Source organism: Propithecus coquereli, unplaced genomic scaffold, assembly GCF_000956105.1.
Source record: "Propithecus coquereli isolate 6110/MARCELLA unplaced genomic scaffold, Pcoq_1.0 Scaffold8, whole genome shotgun sequence".
NCBI classification, from domain to species: Eukaryota; Metazoa; Chordata; class Mammalia; order Primates; family Indriidae; genus Propithecus; species Propithecus coquereli.
The window spans coordinates 11648835-11672415 of NW_012154173.1; the positions used below are offsets into that span (position 1 = coordinate 11648835).

At 40.0% G+C, this 23581-nt stretch overlaps 1 protein-coding gene across 7 annotated transcripts in view; it reads left to right on the top strand.

Annotated features, from left to right (window-relative positions):
• Positions 1-23581, top strand: part of EYA1 (EYA transcriptional coactivator and phosphatase 1) — a 326218-nt gene that overhangs the window by 295256 nt on the left and 7381 nt on the right. For all 7 annotated transcript variants that reach the window (XM_012663113.1, XM_012663115.1, XM_012663116.1 and 4 more), the window contains 5 exons: positions 13792-13850; positions 13963-14123; positions 15455-15569; positions 15674-15795; positions 19820-19920. In XM_012663113.1, coding sequence (XP_012518567.1) covers positions 13792-13850; positions 13963-14123; positions 15455-15569; positions 15674-15795; positions 19820-19920 — 558 coding nt within the window. The remainder of the gene's footprint in view (positions 1-13791; positions 13851-13962; positions 14124-15454; positions 15570-15673; positions 15796-19819; positions 19921-23581) is intronic.

Consider the following 23581-nt stretch of genomic DNA (forward strand, 5'->3'; position numbering starts at 1 on the left):
TTTTTTTTAGATTGAATAGTGCAAGAGAAAGCCTATAGGCCTGTAACTTCAACTTCCCCCAAATGTGTTTAAGCTGCGGTCCCTGGAGGCCTCTCCCGTTTCAGTGCAGCTACAATGGAGCCTCTATCTGGGCTCAGCTCAGTATTCTAACAGCATTTCTAAGGGAAGGCTTTCTAAATCCTGGGTTCTTCTCGCTGCTAATTGTGTGCTACTCTTTTGTAAGTCAGGTGGAGGGTTGGGCATGGGGAGAGGACGTTGCTTTTGATCAACATTATTTTGTAACCCTTTGCCTCTTCAGAAATAATTGGCTAAGAATTATTTTCTGGTATTGGCATTTTGTCAGAAAGTTAAAGGGAACTCTTATGTCCAAGATACCATCCTTTTCGATTGGTGGGAATTGTTCGTTTTACACACATACTAATGCAATCCTACTGAACTTGGAGATAAGATGTTTCTATCAAGCAAAAAAAAAAAAAAAATAAGTAGCTTGGAAAACTAACACTAAGTGTTTCACATGTATGTAATAAGAACATGTAGAGTTTTGGTGAAATAGAATGTTTTTCCTTTGTAATGTAGTAACTAAAACATTCACTTAAAAACATAAGGAAAATGATTTAAATTTTAAATGCCAAATGAATAATTGATACATACAATCATATACTATTCAAATGATGTTAGGCAGAAGTCATCCTCATAATTGGCCAAGGCTTTATGGAAACTGACAAGAGGAGCTTTTCCAAAATCCAAGGGACAGTGTAAAACTTTCTTTACATTGAGGCAAGAAACAAATGAATTCTGTAAAACTCTTTTTAGAGATAGCAGTAAACAAGATGGAGATACTTCTGTTCTTCAGGAGCTTACAGTGTGGTCGGGCTGGGGCAGGCGTGCAGATGAGCAAAGGGGCAGGGCCGCAGGAGCGCTCAGACCGATGAGGGTAACACAGAAACCACCACTGAAGGACCAAGAGAACCCAGCAGAGCTGAACGGGTGGGCTTTAGAAAAGAGCATTCTAAGCAGAAGGCATGTAACAACAAGGCTGAGAGACTTGAGTGGTTAAAAATATTTAGTTAAGGAAAATACACATAATACAGCCTAAGGAGATAAATGAATGCCATAAATCTGTCCAAGTCTGTTCATTCCAATGGTTGTTCACTTAAGCATTTATGGAGCAACGACCATGTACCAAGCATGATTTTCGATGCTTAAGAAAGAATTGTTAAGTCTCAAACTCCTGACCTCAAGTAATCTTCCCACCTCAGTTCTTGACCAGCCTGAGCTAGAGCAAGACTCTATCTCTACAAAAAAAGACAGAAAGAAAAAGAAAAAATTAGCCAGGCATGGTAGCACCCTCCTGTAGTCCTACCTACTCAGGAGGCCGAGGCAGGAGGATGGCTCAAGCCCCCCAGAGTTTGAGGTCACAGTGAGCTATGGTGACGCCAGTGCACTTTAGCCCTGGCAACAGAGAAAGACCCTGCCTCAAAAAAAAAAAAAAGATTGTGAGAAGAATTGGCATAATTGCTGCCATGAAGTTAACAGTCTGAAAATATTGGAAACTATCCATCAGCCATTGCTCAGCTAAAGGAAATATGAAACATGCATGAAATGGTATATTATATAGCAACTTAAAAGATAAGTGATTAATTGATAGAAGAAAGGTCTTTATTGCATATTGTTGAGTGGAGGGGGAAAGTAGCTACAAAATGCGTGTCTGGCTTTACCCACTTGTTTGTATGTGCGCCCCGCTGGAATGTGAGCTCTGTGAAGAGCCTGAGGACCTTTGCATAAATGAGCGAGTGACTAGTAGTGCAGGAAGAACCAAAAGGATGTTCACAGTGGTTCCTTCTGAGGGATGGCATTGGGGTTGTTTCTTTTATATTAATTTTCTACATGAGTACATATCATTTTATAATTAGACAAAATAAATTTTTCACAAAACTACTAACACTTTGACACTTCAGTGACAGAGTTCAGTAACATGACCAATTAACTTCTGAGTGAGTCATCAATTCTTTCATGACCAAATTCTGCCAGTCAGGTAATCTGGAAGATTTCAGTTCATGACATCTATGTGCTTGGTCCAGCGTTAGAAAATATGTAGGAAGAAAGAAATACATAAAAGATGGTCTCTTCCTTCAAAGAGTTTATTATCTGGTGGGGCACGCAGAAGTTACCTGTGTAAGTGTTCAGTCGCTTATCCGTCAAATGCAGAGACCTAGGGAGGATTGAGAAGAACGTGTAACACACAGGGCACAGTGCCTAACGCCCAGCACGTTCTCCATAATGGCACTACTGCTACTCAGACGGGTTGCAGGGAGTACATCAGCGATGGAGAAAGGAAAGAAACCAATAAAAGCTTAACTGAGAAGCATTGCCTTAAAGGGAGAGAAAGAAAAGGCATTCCAGGAAGCAGTAGTCACAACTACTGTCTGGAGAAAGGAGGGAGTGGGGGCCAGGCTGGCGGAGACCTGGAACAGGCTCTTCATGATGGGATGTGAGGAGCAGGCAGCATTGGTAAAGTTAGGGCTCATTATAGAGGCCCTTGAGTGCTCAACTGCATTGAAATATATTGTTTCCAATTTAATTTTTCTAATACATCTATTGAGGGAGACGGAAACAGAGGTGGAACGCATTCCCTGCCTCCCCGCCCTGAGAAGCTTATACTCCACATTGGAGATTGCATTCCCTGGAAGAGCAAAACCTGCTTTCAAAAACTGTATCTGAAAGTGCTGCACAGGATGAAGCAGGAGGAGGAGGGCTTTGCAAGAATTCTAGTACCTTCCCTGAGAGTAAATCATCTCACTGTGACAATCACTGCACCCACTCCAGCCCCTCCCAATGTTTATAAAGCCAGTGGGCAAGGTCTGCATCTCATTTATTTTTGTGTGCTTGGTGCCTGGAATATAAATAGGTGTTCAGTCATAATAAGTTGAATTCGTGACAAAATCAATGAAAGAATACAGAACATGTGGCCTAATATTTTCTAGTGATATTGCCACAGTTTAATATATAACATATATAAATATTCATGTTCTTTTAATGTATAATATAGTATTTTCCTGAATAACATATAAACAACCAAGGCATGATTATTTATAGCTCTAAATATATAATTCTTGAGAAGAGGGGGTGGTTTTATAAGGAGTGAGAATATAAGTATAGACAAAATTTTAGTTTTCCTTTCAGGCAGCCAACTCTATTTCCTCTGTTAACACCCAATGATTTAGGCAGGGCTCCCGGTGCTGGGAGAAATTTTTCTGATAGGACAGTTCACATCAAGGTAATGGAGCTTAAATGATTTACCCTTACCTGAAGTCTTTGTCTTATAAAAGAAGATTCAGAAGGGACGATTTTGCGTGCTGGAATTTCAGACCCACTGATACTTGGAAGAGAAGAGGGAACTTTGTGAGTAAGAAAGTACCCCTCCCAGGCCCTGCCCTCCCCTCCAGGGACTGACAGTGAGGGAGGTGATGATGGAACCCTTCCTGCAGCTCACGGGGAACCTTTTTTAAAAAAGTGCCTATGTCCGGTTCTGCATATTTTTCTTTCTGGAGTCAGTAATAATTGCAGAGCAGAGAAAATCGGCTTGGAAAATTTTTATTAACTAAGGATATTATTGAGCCTGATTTATTCTGAGCTATACATTCTTTTACACAAAATTGTGTATTTCTTACTAAATTATCTGGTTGTATAAGTTAACTAAAGTTGATAAATTAGTCTCAAATTTTCAAACCTTCAACCTCCACCCCTTGCAAAAAATAGAGGCATTTAAAAAGGTTAATTACATGAAAATATTTCTTTAAAAACTGTATTGACATATGGTTTGCAGTTAAATAAAGAAGAATTTGTAGACATGGAATGGTGATAAACAGGAACTTATAGAAAGAGTGAAAAATAGCTCCTGAAAAAAAAAAGACTTTCTTAAAATAGGACCTATTTAATATTACAGCATATAGTACATTGTTTTATATATGAACAAAACAGAAATATTTCTGCGTAAATTGCAGCTCCTAGTTAAATGCTTTGTAAATAAATTGGTATGTGATTCATTTTCTTCAAATGGCAATGAGGGTTAAAAGAAAGTGGTTGCAGAAAGGGATAAAAGGTCTCCCGGTTTGGATATTTTTCCATGCTTCTGGCGGCAAGTTTGCAATAAAAAGAATGATTTTTATGAGATTGTGACTATTCACAGCAAGCCTAGAATTGATGTCACTATGAAAAATTCTTCTTTAGTAGATTCTCTCAGCAGGAATAATAGATCTAAAAGAAAGGAAACGGGAGTTACAAAGAACACTGACTGTTGCCAGTGACAAATTACGTTTGCAAAAATGATGAGCAAGGCCGTTGAAAATTGAGAAATCAGTTCTGCAGTAAATCAAAGGCCTACTCTTAAAAGTAGTTCTGAATTGACATTCCAAAAAATGATATTTATATTAGATGTGTGCTGAGTTTTATTTAATGTTCTGAATAATAATTATTTTGTACATTCATCAAGCCTTTAGTCTTTTATCTTCATACTTGAAGTTACATGATACAATTTAAAATATGTATAATAGTTTAATGACAAAATTGTATGATATAATTTAACATATTATCAAACACTAGTGCATTGCCCTATGTTGTATCTGAAGGTTTGCAACATTTTCACTGGTTCACAAATTTATAAAAATTTATAAAATGCCATATTCTCTTATATTAACTGTACCATAAATGAAGCTGTGTATTTGGGGACCAGCTTCTGTGTACAGTGTCAGTGGTAGGAACATAGAATGCACTAAACTACCTTGTGCTACTGTGCAAAACATAACTTAATAAAAGGATCTTATACTAAATATTAAATATTCATTGTATACTTCTTCAACAGTAAAATTACAAGTGTTGATACCATTAGATCAAATATAAAATATGCCATAATTATCAATTAAATTAATCCATTACTTTTAGAGACACAGTGTTGAACAATTTTAAGTAAGCCCATTTTGTTTTAAAAGTTTATTTTCAATTCTTTCTGGCTGTCATTAAGGGATACTTTCTTTTCCTCACCCTAAGTTCGAGAGTGTGAATAAAGACAAATATATTTAATATAATCACGTGGTAAAGAAAGGCATTCATGGTGAGAAAGAAGGAACTCCAAGCAGAGTGGAGCTGACATATTTATTAACACTGTACTTCCTAAAAAGGACCTATCTTCATGTGATTCCTTTGGGACTCTGTGAGCCACATGCTAAAGTAATGTTATCATGATGTCTTATGTTTTAATTACCACATTTTAAAAGGGATTAATGTTATATTAATAAGAAAATATTAAAACTCTGAAAAACATGTTTCCATGCTTTGTTAAGTTTAGGAGTTCTGGAAACTTTTACTTAGTGATCTTATATGTTTACCGTAATTTTATATATACTCCAGTACATAGCTTAAGCACTTCAATTTATCTTTTGCCTTAACATACCATGTGTCGGCACTTTCAATAAGGACTATTCTCTAAATATTTTGTGAATATTAGTATAAATAGAATCAGATCAAAATAGCTAATATCTTACCTTTGTTGAAACTGCTGTAATTCAAATCTTGGATTCCTAATACAAGCACTTAGGTCTCCTAGCTAATGTAAACATAACTCTGGGAAAATCTCTCTCGCTTAGATAATCTCTAAAGGATATTATAACATTAAATATATTAAAACACCATTTTTGTTTGTAAAAGCAGTGTGCGTCTCCACAAGTTGCATCTTATTACCAGCTCTCAAAAATAGATGTTGAAATTCCTCTCTTCAGTTTCTGAGATTTGAAATTCTGTTTTTCTTTTCTCATTGGCTTATATAGTTGTGTCATCTTATTCCTATCAAAACAGATACAGATATTTAAATATTGACTTAAAATATGTGTTGGTGCCGGTGGAATGCTGAGTTAGATAGGTTAGGGTGGGAATTTAAAGATACATTTATTTATCCAGGTGTGTCTTCATTCCTTAACTTGCACGTCCCCAAATTGTCACACAGAAGGGGGCCAATTTCAGAACTCTTTTTGTTCTCCATCACCTGTGCCTTACCCAAAGGTAACGCGCACCCTGATCTGTGAGGAAGCATTGTGGTGGGAAAGCAAGGGAAATAGGTTGTCACCAAGTGCACCCCAAACAGAGATGACAGTTCCTGCCAGTGAGTGCCAGCGTGAAGAGCTGCAAGTGCACGCCTTCCCTGTCCCCATGGATCCAGCCTCAGGCTTGCAGGGAGCCCGTGGTGCTGGGCAGCGGGTGCCCAGCGGCGCTTACTCCCCATTACATCTTGAAAGTGCAGTGAGGGCTTGGACATGCTTTTAGAAAGCACGTCGGAATCACGCTATTCCACATCAGTGAGTATGTACACAGTACATCGATTGGGCAGTCCAAAGAAATATAAAAACCTAGTTTCTGCAAATGTATTAACTCGTGGTCACAGTTTCTTAACCACAGAGGCTGGACTAGACATACCAAATCTAATTGTCAGTTAATTAGAAGCAGAGTTCTTCCCATCTTTCTCATCAATTGGCTTGTTCCTTGGCTGCTCCTCCCCCTCCTTCGAACTTCTGAATCAGAGAGAAGCTCTAGGGATGCCCCATTTTACCTTATTTTTCCAAAGAAGTTATCAAATATTTAGGGAATCCAGAGTTATTTCCACAAACCACCACAGAAATCCTTAAAACCTCTGTCACTCAAACACTGGTCACCCAATTTAGATTTTCTGTGAAAAAGAGGTAATGTGGGTAGGTCGACAGAGGGATGTGCCTTCTTTTTTTTAAGTATTGTTGATCACTTTGCCAAAATTAAGCTTTCAGAGAATTTGTATGTCTGTCTCTAAAGTAGTAAAACTTCCCCTGTACTATATGTAAACATTTCCACATTTGGAAATAAGAGGAATACTTCTTTTTAGTGACTTGTTGACATCAAAGGTACCAAGCAGGTATCTATATTGTTCAGTGGGGACGTCCGAGCTGTGGATGTAATTGCCTAATGACAGAGAAGAGGGGACAGAGAACCCAGGGATCATTTCCCCTGCCTTGGCCAACTCCAGCTGGTCTCAATAGGCAACTGATGCAAAGACACAATGAAAAGAGCTGGTTCTCTTGTGACTCTTTTTTTCCTTCCGTTTTTACTTTGTAAAGGAAAGTATTGAAACAATTAGTTGGCAGTGTGGTGTTAGTTTTCTCATGGTAAATTTGGAACATGGAGCAAATACAGCCTCCATCAGCAGAATTTAGGCTTGTGTGACTGAACTTCTCCAAAGACACGTTGTAACTTTTTCATATTGTTCTCTTTCATAACGTGCAAACTGCCTCAGAGTTTTCTGAGAGTCTCTGTTTATTCAAAGCCTTCGGGTTCTCTCTGTGTTTCTAGTTTCGTGTTCAGAGGTATAGAGCATCAGTGTCCTGGCTGCTACGTCACTCCGCTGGGCACAGATAATAAGACTCATTGTAACTGTCCTAATTCTTTTTATTTTCCTAAACTAACTTGAATTGTATGGTGTATTTTTACATAATTATGGTACAAGTGAAAGGCTTGAGGGGAAAGTACAACCACTGCAGTATCAAAGCAGAATAAATATTTGCAGAAAAATTCTGCCATAACTTAATATTTTGCATATGAGCCCCTGTGCAAAATGTGAGTTATTCCCGGGGCTTGGTCCAAAAGAACATGTCTGTGGCCCAGCCCTCGAAGGCCAGAGATGATGATGGATCAGAAAAAGGTCAGCTTGAGTCACAATGCCAAGAATAATGACAGAAGGGACCAAAGAGGCAGAATAACAGTGCAACCAGAGTTCTGAAAGCGAGTGTGCGCTCGCTCGCTGTGTGGCTGTGAGAGCGGCCCCACGTGGCTCTCCGCCTGCTCCCTACAGCAGAGCTGGTATTCGGCCGCTTCACGTGCTGGCAGATTTCCCCAACCATCCATGGAGCATTTTACAATCCAGCTCCACCAGCGCTTAGATGTCCGTGAGCTGGGGACCAGCAGTAACTGAAGCTTGCTAATTTTATTTATTTTACTCCTCTGTGAAGTACGGGCCATGTCGCATAAAGGGAAGCCAGGCGAACGTAAACTTTGGTCGTTTGGTTTGTGGTATTTGCTAAAAGATGATTGCAGGAGCCTGTCGCGTTGGAGCAGAGGGTCGCAGGCTAGTACCTGTGGGCTCTACACCGCACCTCTGCCCGTTGCCATCTGCCCTCATCCAGCTCCCCCTGCTGTGACCGTGGCCGAATCCAAGTTCCTGGCCCCCAAACCTCCTACTCAGGACACACGTGTCAATGCGACATGCCGAAACCTCTGTTCTCTCTGCCTACTGTTGCACTCTGTACCCTCCGGTGCTGGCAAAGACCCTGTTACCACAGCAGTGCCCCTTCCAGGCCCACTCCCCTCTGAAGTACAGATCGTTTAAAGGCCTGGGGTGTGAGGGGGTGGGGCTCGTACTGAAGGACGGAGGACCCACGTCCACGGGCCAGGCAAGGAGAGGGCGCCGAGATCACAGACACGGGTCGGAGGGAGGCAGACAAAGGGGAGGTTGTTTCGAAGCTGGAGTCCCTTAAGCTCAAAACAACTGAGAGGCCCCAAAGGGGCTCGATCATAACCAGCGTTGAGAGTGAACAGTTGTCTATACTGTGTGAAATTGAGGAGCCTGGGAAGAAACAGCGAATCGAGGATCAAAGACATGGTGTCTCGGCATTTATCTTACATTATTGAACTTTTCTGAGTATCCATTTTTCATATCTGTAAAATGGATTATAACATTAAAGACTATTTTCACCATAAATTCAACCCAACAGTAGGAGTCTGTGTGAGTGAGAGAGACCAAGTGCCTCCCTCTGCAAAAACTGCACAAGAAGTCGAAGAAATGCTCTTTACCGAAGTAGGTAGCCATTGCTTTCGGGAAGGAAAACAACTCTACAGGAATGCAAAGTGCCAACCTGTGACGCTTTGGTAATCAAGTCTCAAGGGGTGGTGTGTCCCTGGTGCCTTAGGACTTCTGAAAAGGGAGATCAACCTCAGAATGGGAACAGTGGGCCAGAGGCTTTGTGATCTGTAAGCTTGGTAATTAATTGTAAAATTTTCCTAGTGAAGGATAATCACAACTTTGCCTCGCACTGGCCTCAGTTCTTCCGTGGAGTGCTGTGTGGATATACCTGTGAAAACTGGTTAAATTAAAATGTTGATCATAGATTCCTCTACTATTGACTTGTCACATTTTACATATTGATTCAAAAATGGTGCTGTTTTTGACATCCCTTTGAAAAGCCAGTAACAAAAAATGACTCTTTTTCTACATCTTGATCCCTTTCCAGCTCCCATAGCAAATTCCCACGTCTGTGATTTGGGAGCAAAAGAAACAATGTCTTAAAGAGGCTTCCCTCTCGCCTTTCTGAGCCCTCAGTTCCTTTGCATCTCTAAATTTTGACTGTTTCCTAGAGATAACAAGGGCTTGCCCACTTTCCCCCACTCCACCCCATGTCCATGTGAAGGTAGAGGCCCAGCAGGGACAGTCTGGGACCAAAGAGATGTTTTACTGTCACCACAGCTCAGTGATTGTGAACCATGTCTCCCAGGCTGCCGTTATCTGTTCATTAGCGTGCTTAGATCCAAAAGCCACAAGGACAAGCGGTGGACCATGCCGTCTCTCCCCGATCTAGCAAAATACAACCTCAGTGCTTCAGACCTCTGCAACCCTCTTGGGCTAAATAGAATTCAGCCATTCAGCAGAAGGATGTTCAGTTGGGTCCCAGGGAGGTTCTACAGCATTTTCCACAATTGTAATTAATTTATTACATGTGTGGTTAATGAATTAACTTCTTTCTTCCTGCTTAATCATGTAAGTGCCTTGAGGGCAGGGACTGATGACTTTGTCCCTTGCTCCCTTAGCAAAGTCTGCTCCGTGCTGTGACCTGCAAGCCCCCAGGGAACTCCTCCCCTGGCTCTCTGATCCTGCCTCTTCACACCAGGATTCTCCTGCCTCAGGACCTTTGAACTTGCTTTCCTTTGCCTGGAAGGCTCTTTCCCCAGACACCCATTTGGCATTGCATATTTTTTTCCTTTTGCTGTATTTTTTTCTCCTTATGAATTATCATTATCTAACATAGTGTACGTTTTGCATCTTTTCTCCTTTGTGTGTCTCCCCCACTAGAATGTCAGTTCCAAGGCAGTAAGGATTTTTGTCCCCTGTGTTAAATGCTATGTCTTTAGCATTTAGAACAGTACATAGAACACAGTAGCCTCTTAATAAATAATCCAACACATGAAGGAACGACCAACTGACCACCTTTCTGAGCTAAGGCACCCATTAGTCAGCTCAGGTGGGTGTGAGTGCAAAATGTAACTCCTGTCCTTGGAACCACTACCTGTGCCCCCAGTGAGGTCCTAGGAAAACACAATAGGGGTCGCTCGGGCATCTCCAGCCCTGCCACTGCACAGTAATGCATAAATTGCTGGTGGCCCCTAGAATGTGAATGCTGTCCCAAGACTCGATTCAGTTATGATTTCACCACCTTAAAACTCTTATACTTTTTGGAAGTTTATTTCAAAAGTACATTTGCAGCATATTTAGTCTGTTTTCAGGATACTTACTTTCCCAGGGAATTGCCTATGTTCTGCACTCTGTGTATTGAGCACCAAATTAGCGTTTTTAGGAATATATTTTGGCTGGGAAATACATTAAAAGCTTCCATTTTTTGTCTTTTGTGTCCATGGCTTCTTCCAGTGGGGCTTTAAACTTTGTTGCTGGTGGTGTTTCAGTGGAGACAAAAGCCCCCCTCCCCCGCCCCCGCCCCAGTGATCTCATTGTCCAGGTTTAAAACAAATTTGGAAGCTAAAAAACAACAAAGTCCAGAAGGCAAAAATGAGAACCTAAAGTTTGGCTCTTAAGAAGGCAGACAAAAAGGTAGATTCTGAAAAATGGGAAAAGGAAAGTTCATCCCGTGGAGGAGACTGAGTTTCAGGATATCTGAAGGAAGATAACTACGACTTCTAATCTGAGAGCCAGTGCACTTAGCACAAGTGAACACATTACCCAGCTCTCTCATGAGGCATTGCAGTATCTTAACAGTTTCCATTAACAATCAAAGTTTTTAATAGGTAAGTATTAAGGTAGTGATATTACAGTTCTCATTAAAATTCCTTAAAAAGCATACTTCCCAAGGCGTTTATACCATCATTTGTAAGCTCGTACAAAGGCTCACAGGTAATGAATCCTCAGTATGTATTTTACATATTTGAAGTTTGTTCAACCTAGTATTTTTCTATTGTTCCTTAACTTAAATGAGCAACAAGCCTAGAAACACATTTTACATAGATATTTTAACGCTTTTTTTATTCCTAAATGCGCTGAGGCTCTTTAAAAATGCCCTTGATCTTTGAATCTCTCTTCATTAAAATCATTCTGCAGAAATTCTCCTGATAAAGAATGAGGATTTCCTTGTTGCCACTACACCAGACGTAGCTTTAATCAAGTCACTGTGAAGTGAGTTTGCTATCTGCAGATAAAGCTTGAAGGTGTGGACACTTAATTAGAGCTCACCAAGAGATTGACCGATACTTCAAATGAGGACCTGGGCACAAAAAGTTTTAAATGAGGCTAACAGGAGAAAACAAATACAGGATGTGGAAGAATAATAGGGACAATGGAGTCATTAACAGTCTTTAGAAGATAACTGACTTCTCTGTTAGTAATGGAGATTTACAAGGAAATTAGCTTAAGAAAAGCATCTTAACACCCTGCTTTTCTAAAGAATTCTTCCCACCCTCAGAGGTAACTAGGGAATTCTAGGTCAGCTTTGATTTCTTGAATTAAATTCTTTTTAACGTATCTTTTCTTCTTCTAGGAGTCCCTGAATTTCCTCCTCCTCTCTGTTCATTCTCCCAAGAGAGAAAATTTCTCCATCATGGCACTATGACTTTTTTTGGAGGGGGCACAGCGGGGGGGGGGGGTACACTAACCACACATTTTCAAAAAGTAGTTTACCAGCAACATTGAAATTGCATTTCTGGTTAGATAAATATCAGAAATTTCTGCTCATGGTTTAGTAACTCTTTAGACCTCGAATGAAATATTCTATTGAAAACACAACTATCGTTCATCTTCTAAAATAAGATTAAATTAATAACTCTGAGAAGTTCCCAACCATGTTTTCTAAGAATGACCTGTTTTTAAAATGTTAAATTCACAGTCAGCATGTGAGGGCTCCTAGCCTTGCTTCTCCTTTTTTCTTATCTGAGGTTACGGACCTCAGGAGAGCAGGGGAGGGTTACAAGGTCAAAGTCTTTTCCTCCTTGGAACTTGCTGCTTGCTGGGAGAGGGCTGCCTGGAAAATGGATGCTTTAGAGAAGAGGTCGGGGGTCACAATTTTAATTCTGTTAAGGAACAGCTGGTTTGAGTTTCTTTCCACTTCTATCTCCTGCTCCCTTCCTCACAAATCCATGGAGAGAGAAGAATTTGTTCAGAAGGAACCAGCAACATAAAAATATACCATCAGTTACTGTAGTGCTTTCCATACGTCATCTCTGTTACAAAGTCGAATGCTAAGTGCTCTAGAGATGGGCTAGATTTTATAAAATTTACTGTATCTGAAACGTGACCAGAGCTGTAGCCAGAAGAACCTTTTAAAATACAGGATGTGTGCCTGGAATTTCTTTTAATAATATTTTTAAACTAAAACTTTAATGGAAATAAGTACAATAAAGGCCTCTGGGGTATTTGGAGCCCGACTGCAAAGAGAGGAACATGGCTGAAATATGAAAGCCAAGTGTGCGTTGCTTGTTTCTGGACTAGAGACCTTGTCTGTCTCCAGATGAGTATGTCTTGATTCATTCAGCAAATGTTTACTGAGTGCCCACTCTCTCCACAACTACGCTAGGGGCTGGGAGACAGTGCTAAGGTGTGTGGGCACCCCAGAGCCGACAGGTGCATACACGTTAATTCAGTCCAATAAAGCTGCAGCCACGAGTATGGCCTGCTGTCCTGAATAGTTTACACACTGTTTGGGATTTAGAAAGCAGGTCTGTTCAAAATGACATAATGCTATAATCCACTCATAAGTCCAGTACGTAAGATGAATATGTAATAATAGTAAAACAGTGAAAAATAACACGAAAAAAAGTAAAAAACACACACAAAAAAAACCCAAACAGTAAAAAACACCACATGACTTGATTATTTTTATTTAGGATTTGAAGTCTCCCATGTTTTTTTTTTTTTTATCCTGCGCACGTGTGTACACACACACACACACACACACACACACACACACTTAAAACTTACATCTCTCAAATAAATGGCAAACCAGTAACAGATTTTTCGTCTGGGCTCCTCAGTACACTGGCCTCAGGCTGTGTTGGTGTGTGGCTCAACAGCAATCAGAGGTCATAATTTCATTGGCAGTTAGCATCAGGTTTAATTTTTCTAGCATGTTACATTTACCAAAATGTCTGGTTTCAGTTATGCTTAGGCACTGACTGAATCAGCTTCGAGCAGCATGATGTCTTAGGGTACCTGAGGTTTATGGAACACATATGCTAATTGTTTTCAGTCACTTTCCTTTCTAAACACAAAAATGTGTTTTCTGAAGCTGAATCACAGTAGTCCTTAATGACATAGCTTCTTTCTTAGAGGAGGACCCCTAAGTAGATAAAAATGTCAATTTAACAAGACTGCCACCTACTGATTGACATAGTTGAAAAACACTCCAATTAAGGAGTTTTTAAAAATAGGTATGTGTGGTTTTTCAAAAAAATGGAGATGCTTTAAAAAAAAAATTGACGTGTATCATTTTAATTGCATTTTAGGAATGTGACCAAGTTCATATAGACGATGTTTCTTCAGATGATAATGGACAAGACCTAAGGTGGGCACACTGAAATGCGAAGTCCTTGTTTCCCTTTTATAGTTTAATTGCTCCCCTAATTAAGATGAACTTTCTGTTCGGTTAACTTTGGGCTTTTCTTGCATCTAAATAGCACATATAACTTTGGAACAGATGGCTTTCCTGCTGCAGCAACCAGCGCTAATTTATGCTTGGCAACTGGTGTCCGGGGCGGCGTGGATTGGATGAGAAAGTTGGCCTTCCGCTACAGACGGGTAAAAGAGATCTACAACACCTACAAAAATAATGTTGGAGGCAAGTGACTCCCACCAGTATTTCAGTGGGTTAGTAAAGACAGTCTAGATAAAATTCTAGAAGTACCGTACACGTCTGTGTCACATTGTGGGGATATAATAGCTTTTTCAGGGCAGTTTCATCTAACTGGCCATTATTCTCCTGTGATTTAGTGACAGAAATATTAGACTAGATCCAGCTGCCCTGGCTAGTCTAGTCTACCCCTGGCTCCATTACCTAGTGGTGTAACCTGGGGCAAGTTTCTTGACATCTCTGACATTTCAGTTGTCCTTCCAATGAAGTAAAATTAGCAACCCTTGCCCAAATCACAGATGGGTTGTTAAGCTCCTCCTACCTGGTAGATGCTTCTATTAGTTTGGATCTTTCCATTGTGATTCAAAATGGCTTTAGGCCAGGCCAGGCGTGGTGGCTCAGGCCTGTAATCCTAACACTCTGGGAGGCCGAGGCGGGCAGATTGTTTGAGCTCAGGAGTTCGAAACCAGCCTGAGCAAGAGCGAGACCCCGTCTCTACTAAAAATACAAAGAAATTAATTGGACAACTAAAAATATATAGAAAAAATTAGCCAGGCATGGTGGCACATGCCTGTAGTCCCAGCTACTCGGGAGGCTGAGGCAGGAGGATCGGTTGAGCCCAGGAATTTGAGGTTGCTGTGAGCTAGGATGACGCCACGGCACTCTAGCCCAGGCAACAGAGTGAGACTCTGTCTAAAAAAAAAAAAAAAAAAACAAATGGCTTTAGCATGAAAAGGAACTATATTGACTTAATAATGAAAAGTTTAGGGATGATGTTGGTTTCTGGATATGATAGCATGCCTGTATCCAGGTGCTCAAATGAGGCCAGCAGGAGAGCCTAGGCTGTCCTTTGGGAAGGAGTCATGCTAGGTCCGTCCCTCCCAAGTAGTAGTAAAATGACCACCAGTAGATCCAGGTTTATATTTCACCAGTTTAGCACCTCCATAGGGGGAAGGGGAGGGAGAGAGGTCTTTCCCAGTAGATTCAACCAAAGTTACAAGACTTTCACTGGCCAAGTCAAGGCCAGAAGCTTACCTGGGGTTGGTGGGGTTGGGTCTGGCCAAACTACAAGTTAGAGGAATGGGAAAGAGCAGGCTCCCCAAAAGGAAGAAATAACTTCTATAACCAGAAGAAACAATGCTAGGAATGCAAAATCAGTAGATGTTTCCTGTAATATTAAATTAATATTTGCCCACTGAATGATAGTACATGAAAAATACTTTGTGTACTATAAACCTCGAGGGTGGTGTTTGTTCTTTATAAAGCCCAAGAGACATGTTGGTAAGGAAGTAGTTCATCCTGTGCTTTTAAATCCTCAGGTCTGCTTGGTCCGGCTAAGAGGGAAGCCTGGCTGCAGCTGAGGGCCGAGATTGAAGCCCTGACGGACTCCTGGTTGACACTGGCGCTGAAAGCACTCTCACTCATTCACTCCCGGTGAGGCTGTCCGTGGGGCCTTTGCTGGGAAGTGGGCACTGCTCATGCCTGTTCATTTTGGAGATTTATTTTTCAACAGTCTTTTCTTCTTCCTGTTCTCATAGGACGAACTGTGTGAATATTTTAGTAACAACTACTCAGCTTATCCCAGCATTGGCGAAAGTCCTGCTATATGGATTAGGAATTGTATTTCCAATAGAAAATATTTACAGTGCAACTAAAATAGGTGAGCTGCGTTTTTTTCTTTTTAAGCAATCAACCCTCTTCCTTCAGGCTAGTTAAAATGAAAAGCAACAAATCAGACTTTTTTTTTTTTTTCCGGAATGCTAAATAGGTCAGAAAACTAGAAGAATAATTTAACCAATTTGCAAAATTGGCTTTAGACATTAAGAGAAATAAAAAGCATAATCCATGTAGCTAAAGCCATAAAACTTTACTTCAGTAAAATGTTGTTTTATTTTGTTTTTAATTCTATATATATCAACAATTGAGTTCCCATTGTTGTGAAGATTTAAAAAAAAATAAGCTTCTTGCATGAAGGAAACATTTAGGGGGAAAAGCAATTTAGTTAGAATATAAACCAAGGCAGAATAAAAGTAGGGGTAAAAGGAAAACATGGCTCTATTTCTCAGGGAAGCAGACATCTCACTAACTATAATCCAACATGATAGAGGAAGAAGAAAATGAGCATTTATCAGTTATCTTCCAGATGCCTAGAATGGTACTCAGCATTTTACATGTTAAAGTCAATCTTCACAATCTTTCCATTTTGCGAATGAGGAAACTAAAGCTCAGAGTCTTAAGTAAATTGTTCAAGTCACTAGCTAGCAAAGCTAAGAGTCTTTCTGACTCCAAGGTCCAGACCGCTTTCCGTGCCTGAGAGAGGCTCCTCCTGCTTAAGTGCCTGAGTGTACACATGGCTGAGGAAGCTTCACTCCCACCTTGGAGGAGGCAGAGGGCAAGGGTCAGGGAAAGCCAAAGAGGAGGAGGACATTTGAGCTGGGTAGAGAAGGGCAGATGAGAGTTTACCAGGTAGATGGGCCAGTGAGAACAAAAGGCCAGAGACGTTAAAACATGTTCCCTACTGAGGGACTTGTGAGTGGTCCCAGGTGGCTAGTGTGCAGTGCTCATGGGGAGCTGAAGCCAGAAAGGTGGACGAGGGTTTAGTCATCAATGGCCTTGTATGTTCCCCTAAGGAGATGAGTGTTATCCTAGCCCAGGGGAAGGGGGACGAGCATGCTAGTCAGTGGGAAAGCAGCTGTCTCTGGATGCTCAACTCCACCTAAATAAAAAGGGGAAAAAATGGGATCCCTGTAGGTCTAACTTCCATATGTGTGCACTGTTATTCCTCCTGTACTTCGTCTTTAAAGTATTTACTAAGTGATCACTAAAGAATCACTTGAATAATGATTTATTCATAGTCTGACTTCCTGCTAGACTATAATATTCTTGAGGACTGGGTTTGTCTCTCTTGCTCATCGTAGTAGCTGCAGCACCCAGCACATAGTAGGTCCTTGATAAATAATAGCTGAATAGATGGCCATTTATTTTGAGGAAGGCTGACAGCAGGGTTTCTTTTAGGCACCTGGGTCAGTAGTGGCGTGATTAACAGATGGGGAAATCAGGTTTGATCTCACCAATGTTGAGTTTGAAGAGCCTGTGGGATATTCAGGTGGACCTTTCAAGTTGGAGATACATATCTAGAGTTTGAGAATGACTGATGCTTCTTGAGGGGGGCCAAGAATAGAATACTGGGAAATACTTATAAAAAGAAAGGAATATACCAAATAGAATAGAATTCCCAGTAGCCCATTATAACCAGAATTTTTATATGTTCTCATGTTCCATAAAAATAGCAATCAGAATTAAGTCACATGTTAATCCTATTTTCATATATATCGATAAAGAGGAATTATATTGTGTTTTGTAAACAGAGATCAGGGTAAAAATTTACCAGAGTATGAAAGGTGGATCAAATGCCAAAGAAGCACACAGTACAGAAGGGGTAGTGCTTAGCTTCCCAGAAGGAAAGTACAAGTAGTATTACATGTCTTGTGCATGGAACTTTAATCCCAAATGATTTAAAAGTGGAAATATAATAAAGTACAGTAACAATCCAGTAAGGATTAAGTTTTGTTTTTGGGTTTTTTTTTTTTTTTTTGGAGACAGTCTCTCTCTGTTGCTGGGGCTGGGGCTAGAGTGCAGTGGCGTCATCATAGCTCACTGCAGCCTCAAGCTCCTGGGCTCCAGCAATCCTCCTGCCTCAGTCTCTGAGTGGCTGGAACTATAGGCAGGCATCACCACGCTGGCTAACTTTTTTATTTTTTATAGAGATGGGGTCTCACTATTGCCCAGGCTGGTCTCAAACTCCTGGCCTCGAGCAATCCTCCCACCTCATCCTCCCAAAGTGGTAGGATTACAAATGTGAGCCACCATGCCCAGCCAGATTAAGTATTTTTTAAATGGGCATTTTGTTTATAATTTAAAAAAACTGTGGTGGCAGAAATTATCTAAAAACCAGAAATCATCTCACTTTTCTCTGATATTTTAATGAGAAAAGTAGAGATTGAAACTCCTGTCATATTGGCTAATTTTGCCATCAGCTAAGACATATGTTGGGATCAGTGCATAAAACTCAGTATATTTTCACTGTAGGCAAAATGCCAAAGTCATAGGAGAAGATAACTGGTATCTCATTTAACAGAGCTCTGGTGCTCTTTCAGACAAAATAGATTCATCAAAATGAATATTTTATATAAGACTTCTAATTGACTTCTAATTAAATCAGCTTCATTATCTTTTTTGTGAAAAATTTCTACGTGACCCAAAATTTACAATGAAGCCTATAGGAAATAGTATATAGGCAGTATTTTTTTTTTGTCCACTACAACTTCACCTTTAAATAACATTGTTTACCTTCCTTTTTCCACTTGAGGGAAACTTTGCAAAAACACAGAAGCATTTCCCTGTTAGGAGGGAAAAAAGTTTCATGACATCTAAGTTTTTGGTTGCATATATTTGCAGTGAAGACTATACCTTGTTTCTTAAAGTGATTTAATATTTCACAGTTTAGTGGGCAACTAAAGAAGCATTGAAATTGCATCCTTTGAATAAGGCTGGCTCTATTTCGTTCTGTCAGATGCAAACTAGAGATTTTAGTGCAAAATACAAATATAAAGCAGACATTTGTTTAAGCAAACAAGCAATTTGTTCATGTGTATATCTGATCCTTATTTGAAAGAGGTGCAGGCCTCGCTCAGCCATTCACATTTGAAAACTATAAACTGCCCATTGTCCATTAAAATGACCCTATTGGCAGCCCGCGTCTTGGAACACCAGTTTCTTCTCTAAGCAGAAACAATGCCTGCATTAACTGTGGGGATGTGCTGACAGTGTAGCCGCCACGGGAGCCCAGACTGAGTCATGACATGGGAAAGATAATAGACAGATAAAGGTATTCTGTTACCTTCATCCCACTTCTCCTCCAGGGAAGTGCTTCACTGAACATTAGATGCCTGGGTAAGGCAGGCATGATCTCGCCATAGTACCCCAAATTACCTGACATTTATTTCAGGAGAAGATTTATGAGAATATTTCAGGTAAACACATTAGGCTTTGGGGGTCTTTAATTCAACCTGAAAGTAAAGGGATAAACTAATCCCTGTGCTTGTTTTTTTCATGCTATACGACAAAACCAAACCCAGTTATTTTATCATCCTCAATGGTCTTTGGATCGGATATTGTTTATAGAGTTTGATATATAATGAAATATTTTTTAAATCAAGGTATAACACGTTGCCAGAATCGCATGCCTTTGTTTAGTCTCAGCTTGTAGGAAAAAAAAGTACTACTGCGAAACAATACTTTTTCCTCCAATTGCTATGCTGTGATTGACTATGTATTAATAAATGAACCTTGGGGAAAAAAGTATCCAAGGGACAGGATACCACCCTGCCAATTAATTTACAATTTTTAATTTATTGTGCAATTCTGCATACCACCTAAGTGGCATAAAGATACACTCCTGGTTTGAGGTTGCTGTGAGCTAGGTGACGCCACGGCACTCTAGCCCGGGCAACAGAGTGAGACTCTGTCTCAAAAAAAAAAAAAAAAAAGATACACTCCTGGTTGCACAAGTGGGATAGGATTGAATCAGAGCAGGAAGAAAACATTTTATATAAGAAGCTCAAGTGCTGTCACACTGGGTTACCCAAACTTTACATCTAATATGATTTATTTTTGTTCATTAGGAAAGGAAAGCTGTTTTGAAAGGATAATTCAAAGGTTTGGAAGAAAAGTGGTGTATGTTGTTATAGGGGATGGTGTGGAAGAAGAACAAGGAGCGAAAAAGGTGAGCCTTCCTACATGGTGCATCTTGTCCCATTTACTTTTTCTTAGTCCTCACAAGTCTCATAACTGTATCATTTAAACAAGTTCCATTTCTCTGAAACAGACCATGCATGTGTGTAGAACTGTAAGCGCAAAAAACAGAGTAGGATTCAATAAATACGAAGTGATATTTTTGAATAGTGGTGTGTGTAAGCTTAAGGCCACAGGAGGTCAGGTCGGTCTTCAGAGAATGCAGACTCTGGGAGCAGAAAGGAAGGCTCAGCGGCGTAGCTGTCATCCAGAACAGAGAGAACACGCGTGCCTGACTCATGCCAGTGCCCTCTTCCCGCCCCACCCCATGGCAGACATGGCCAGGTGATTCAGACCTTGTTACCTGAGCCCAGACACAGCCTGAGAACCTTTCAGACATCCTTCAGAAAGCCTCTGCTGGTTGGTCAGAGCTGGCTTGCAAGATGAAAACGATCTGCTGCCCTCTGAGAAGCTGATGCCTTCTCTTACCATGAGGTGGGCGCCTGCCTCCTCAGGGCACTTGTGGAGGGGAAGGGAGCGGACCCGACTGTAAGTGTCTTGGCTCCCAGTTCACCCATCGCACTTCACCACATTCTTCTGAATCCCTCCGAGTGTGATTCTGTCATTCCTCATAGCAAAAGCCTTCTCATTATGCATTGCATTTTTATTAGGTCATTAAATATGAAATATCCGATTTTGAATCAGAAGTTTATTATATCTCAAACAAGAAGCAGTACAATTAATCAAAGTATGCCCCTAAACTATCGACACAATTTTGCCGTCTTAAGGGTAGCATGTTTATGCCAACAGTGAAGAAGCCTGGAGAGCAAGTGTCAAGGAAATCTCAAAAGGCGTTTTCCACAGCTTGTTAAGAATTGAATGTTTTTCCTTGCAAGAAGTGACCCAAAGCCTGGAAGAAGTGGTAGTCAGTTGGTGCAGGGTCTGGTGAATACGGTGGATGACAGAGAGTTTCCAAGTCCAGCCTCTGTAGTTTGAGCAACATTGTTTTTTGCAACATGTGGTTTTACAAGAGGATTGGCCTGTCTCTATTGACCAGTCTCAGCTGCTTAATCACAAGCATCCTCATCATTTCATCCAATTGGTTGCAGTAGACATTTCCCATAACATAATTGAGCAGGTTTCATGAAGCTATAGTGACAATACCAGCGCTGGACCACCAAATAGACACCATTAGCTTTTTTTGATGAATATTTGGTTTTGGACTGTGTTTTGGCACTTCATCTTTATCCAACCATTGTGCCGAATGCTTGTGATTGTCAAAAAGAATCTATTTTTCATCACACGTAACAACACAGTGTAGAAATGATTCACTTTTATGTCGTGACAGCAAAGGCAAGCTTTGAGATGATTTTTCTTCTGACACTTATTTAATTCATGTGGTACCCATCTGTCCAGCTTCCTTACCTTGCTGATTTGTTCCAAATGGTCCAATATTGTTGGAATGATAACGTCAAACCTTGCTGCTAATTCACGTGTAGGTTACGATGGACTTGCTTCCACTACAGCTTGCAGCTCATCATTATCCACCTTGGCCTCAGGTCACCCACATGCCTCATTTTCAAGCTTAAAATCACCAGAACAGAACTTCTCAAACCACTGATGTACTGTGCATTCGTTAGCCACATCCTTCCCAAACACTTTGATGATATTTCAAGCTGTCTGCACTGCATTGGTTCCACAATGGAACTCAAAAATAACACGAATTTTTACTTACCCATGGTTTCACAAAAATTGCTCTTAAAAAAATGTGAAAGATAATCACAAGTCAAAACATGCATTTGAAAGACTGAGGATGTACCTTCACAATAGGGAAAAAAAAAAAAACAAATGTCAAAGTGAAATTTCAGAGATGTCAACTGTCAAACTTATTACTTAAGGAAACTGGACATTTCATACTTAATGACCTAATACAAGGAGAGGACCACTTCCATAGCCTGGCACTTAGGGTCTTCACAATCTGGCTACAACCCGCCTTTCTGATCTTTCTCCCCCACCTCTTATGCTGCATTCTCATTCATCTGCTCACCTTCCTTTGACCATGCCCGGCACTCTTTCTCTGCTGTCGCCTCTCCTTGGAATGATCTTTTCCCAACAGTGCCCTTCTGTCATTGTTTTATACATTTCAAAATTCAATTCAGGTACCACCTTTTCTATCCCCTCTGTTTTGCAGGGCTCAATTATAGTAGCATTCACTTTTACTGGAGAAGCTGTAATGGTAAATAGCTTGGATTCTTGAGTGAGACACCTGGATTTGAATTATGGCTCTGTCGCTTACCCGTTCTGTGACTAAAGTATTTGCTGTCTTTGAAGAACAGTTAAAATTGTTTCCACTTTTTATCTTTGGACGTGTCATTCTTTTTATACAGGGCACACACCTGCACTAAAAAGAAATTAGGTAGCCAACTGCAAAGAATATCTTCTTTGAATTTTTTTACTATGAAAAAATCATCCTAGCTCTCAAATTTGATTTCATGGATGACTTTATGTAATGAGTCCAAAAACATCTGCTGCAAACAAACTCTTTGCACCTTGAGACCCGCCTCGTGTGTGCATACAAAATGTACAAAGTTTTCAGGTTCAGATTCCTAATAATCTTGCAAAAGATTCAGATGTTATCAGAGTGATAGATTGAACATTCCTTTATTATTTCTAACTTTACTGAAGGAGAATTTTTGTTTAGCCTTTTGAAATTAACTAGTATTTAAACAGCAGTACCTGAGCATGAGTTGAGAGACAAGGATCTAATAATTCATAATAGATAATGAGCATCTTTAAAGTGGGGTACTGCACAGAAGTAAGGAGTGTTTAATTTTGAAGAAATATTTAATTTAGGGGGGAAGACTACAATTCAACAACATCCCATTTTAAAAGCTGTGTGTAAAAATCAAAGCTAAAGCAATAAATTGAGATGCTATCCATGTTGTAGAAGGATTGATAATAATCCTAATGGTGAGTAACAAGAATTGCTACCAGTTACAAAGCCTTTATTATCTCAGTTTTTCTTTTAGGTGTTCCTATTTATTATCTCATTAAATACAACAATCCGATGAGGAAGAAATCATAAGACCCATTTTACAGATAAGAAAACTGAAGCACACGATCATACAGCTAAAAAGTGGCCAAATAGGATTTGAACCCAGTTACTTCCTCTGGCCAGGAGATTTAGCACAAAGTTCCTTCAAACTATAAACTACATTTATATATCTTAAATATGACTTACTTTTTAAAAAGAATTTATGTGCATATTTTTAAAATTATTAAAGTACAATTTTTATTTCATTCCTTTTGGGAGATAGATATTACTATGTCTTTTCCCTAATTTACATTCATGATTAAAATTTTAAAAACACATTGATCTGATGTTTAAGTACTGAGCAATTTAGATTATTAAATTAATAGTGAACAAGTTCTGCACGTTTGAGCACTAAAATGTTCTGTCAAATCAAAACACTTTGTATTTCAAAATTGATTTTAACCATTTAGCTTGCCTCTCTCAGTTTCTGTGTCCTTTTAAAATCTAGTACAACATTCTCCTCTTTTCTCTGTGGAGATGTCTTTCATCTCCCTAAAAATGTTCTTTTGCTAGAGATAGGTACTTTTTTTAATCCCAGAAACAAAAACCAGTAAGTAAA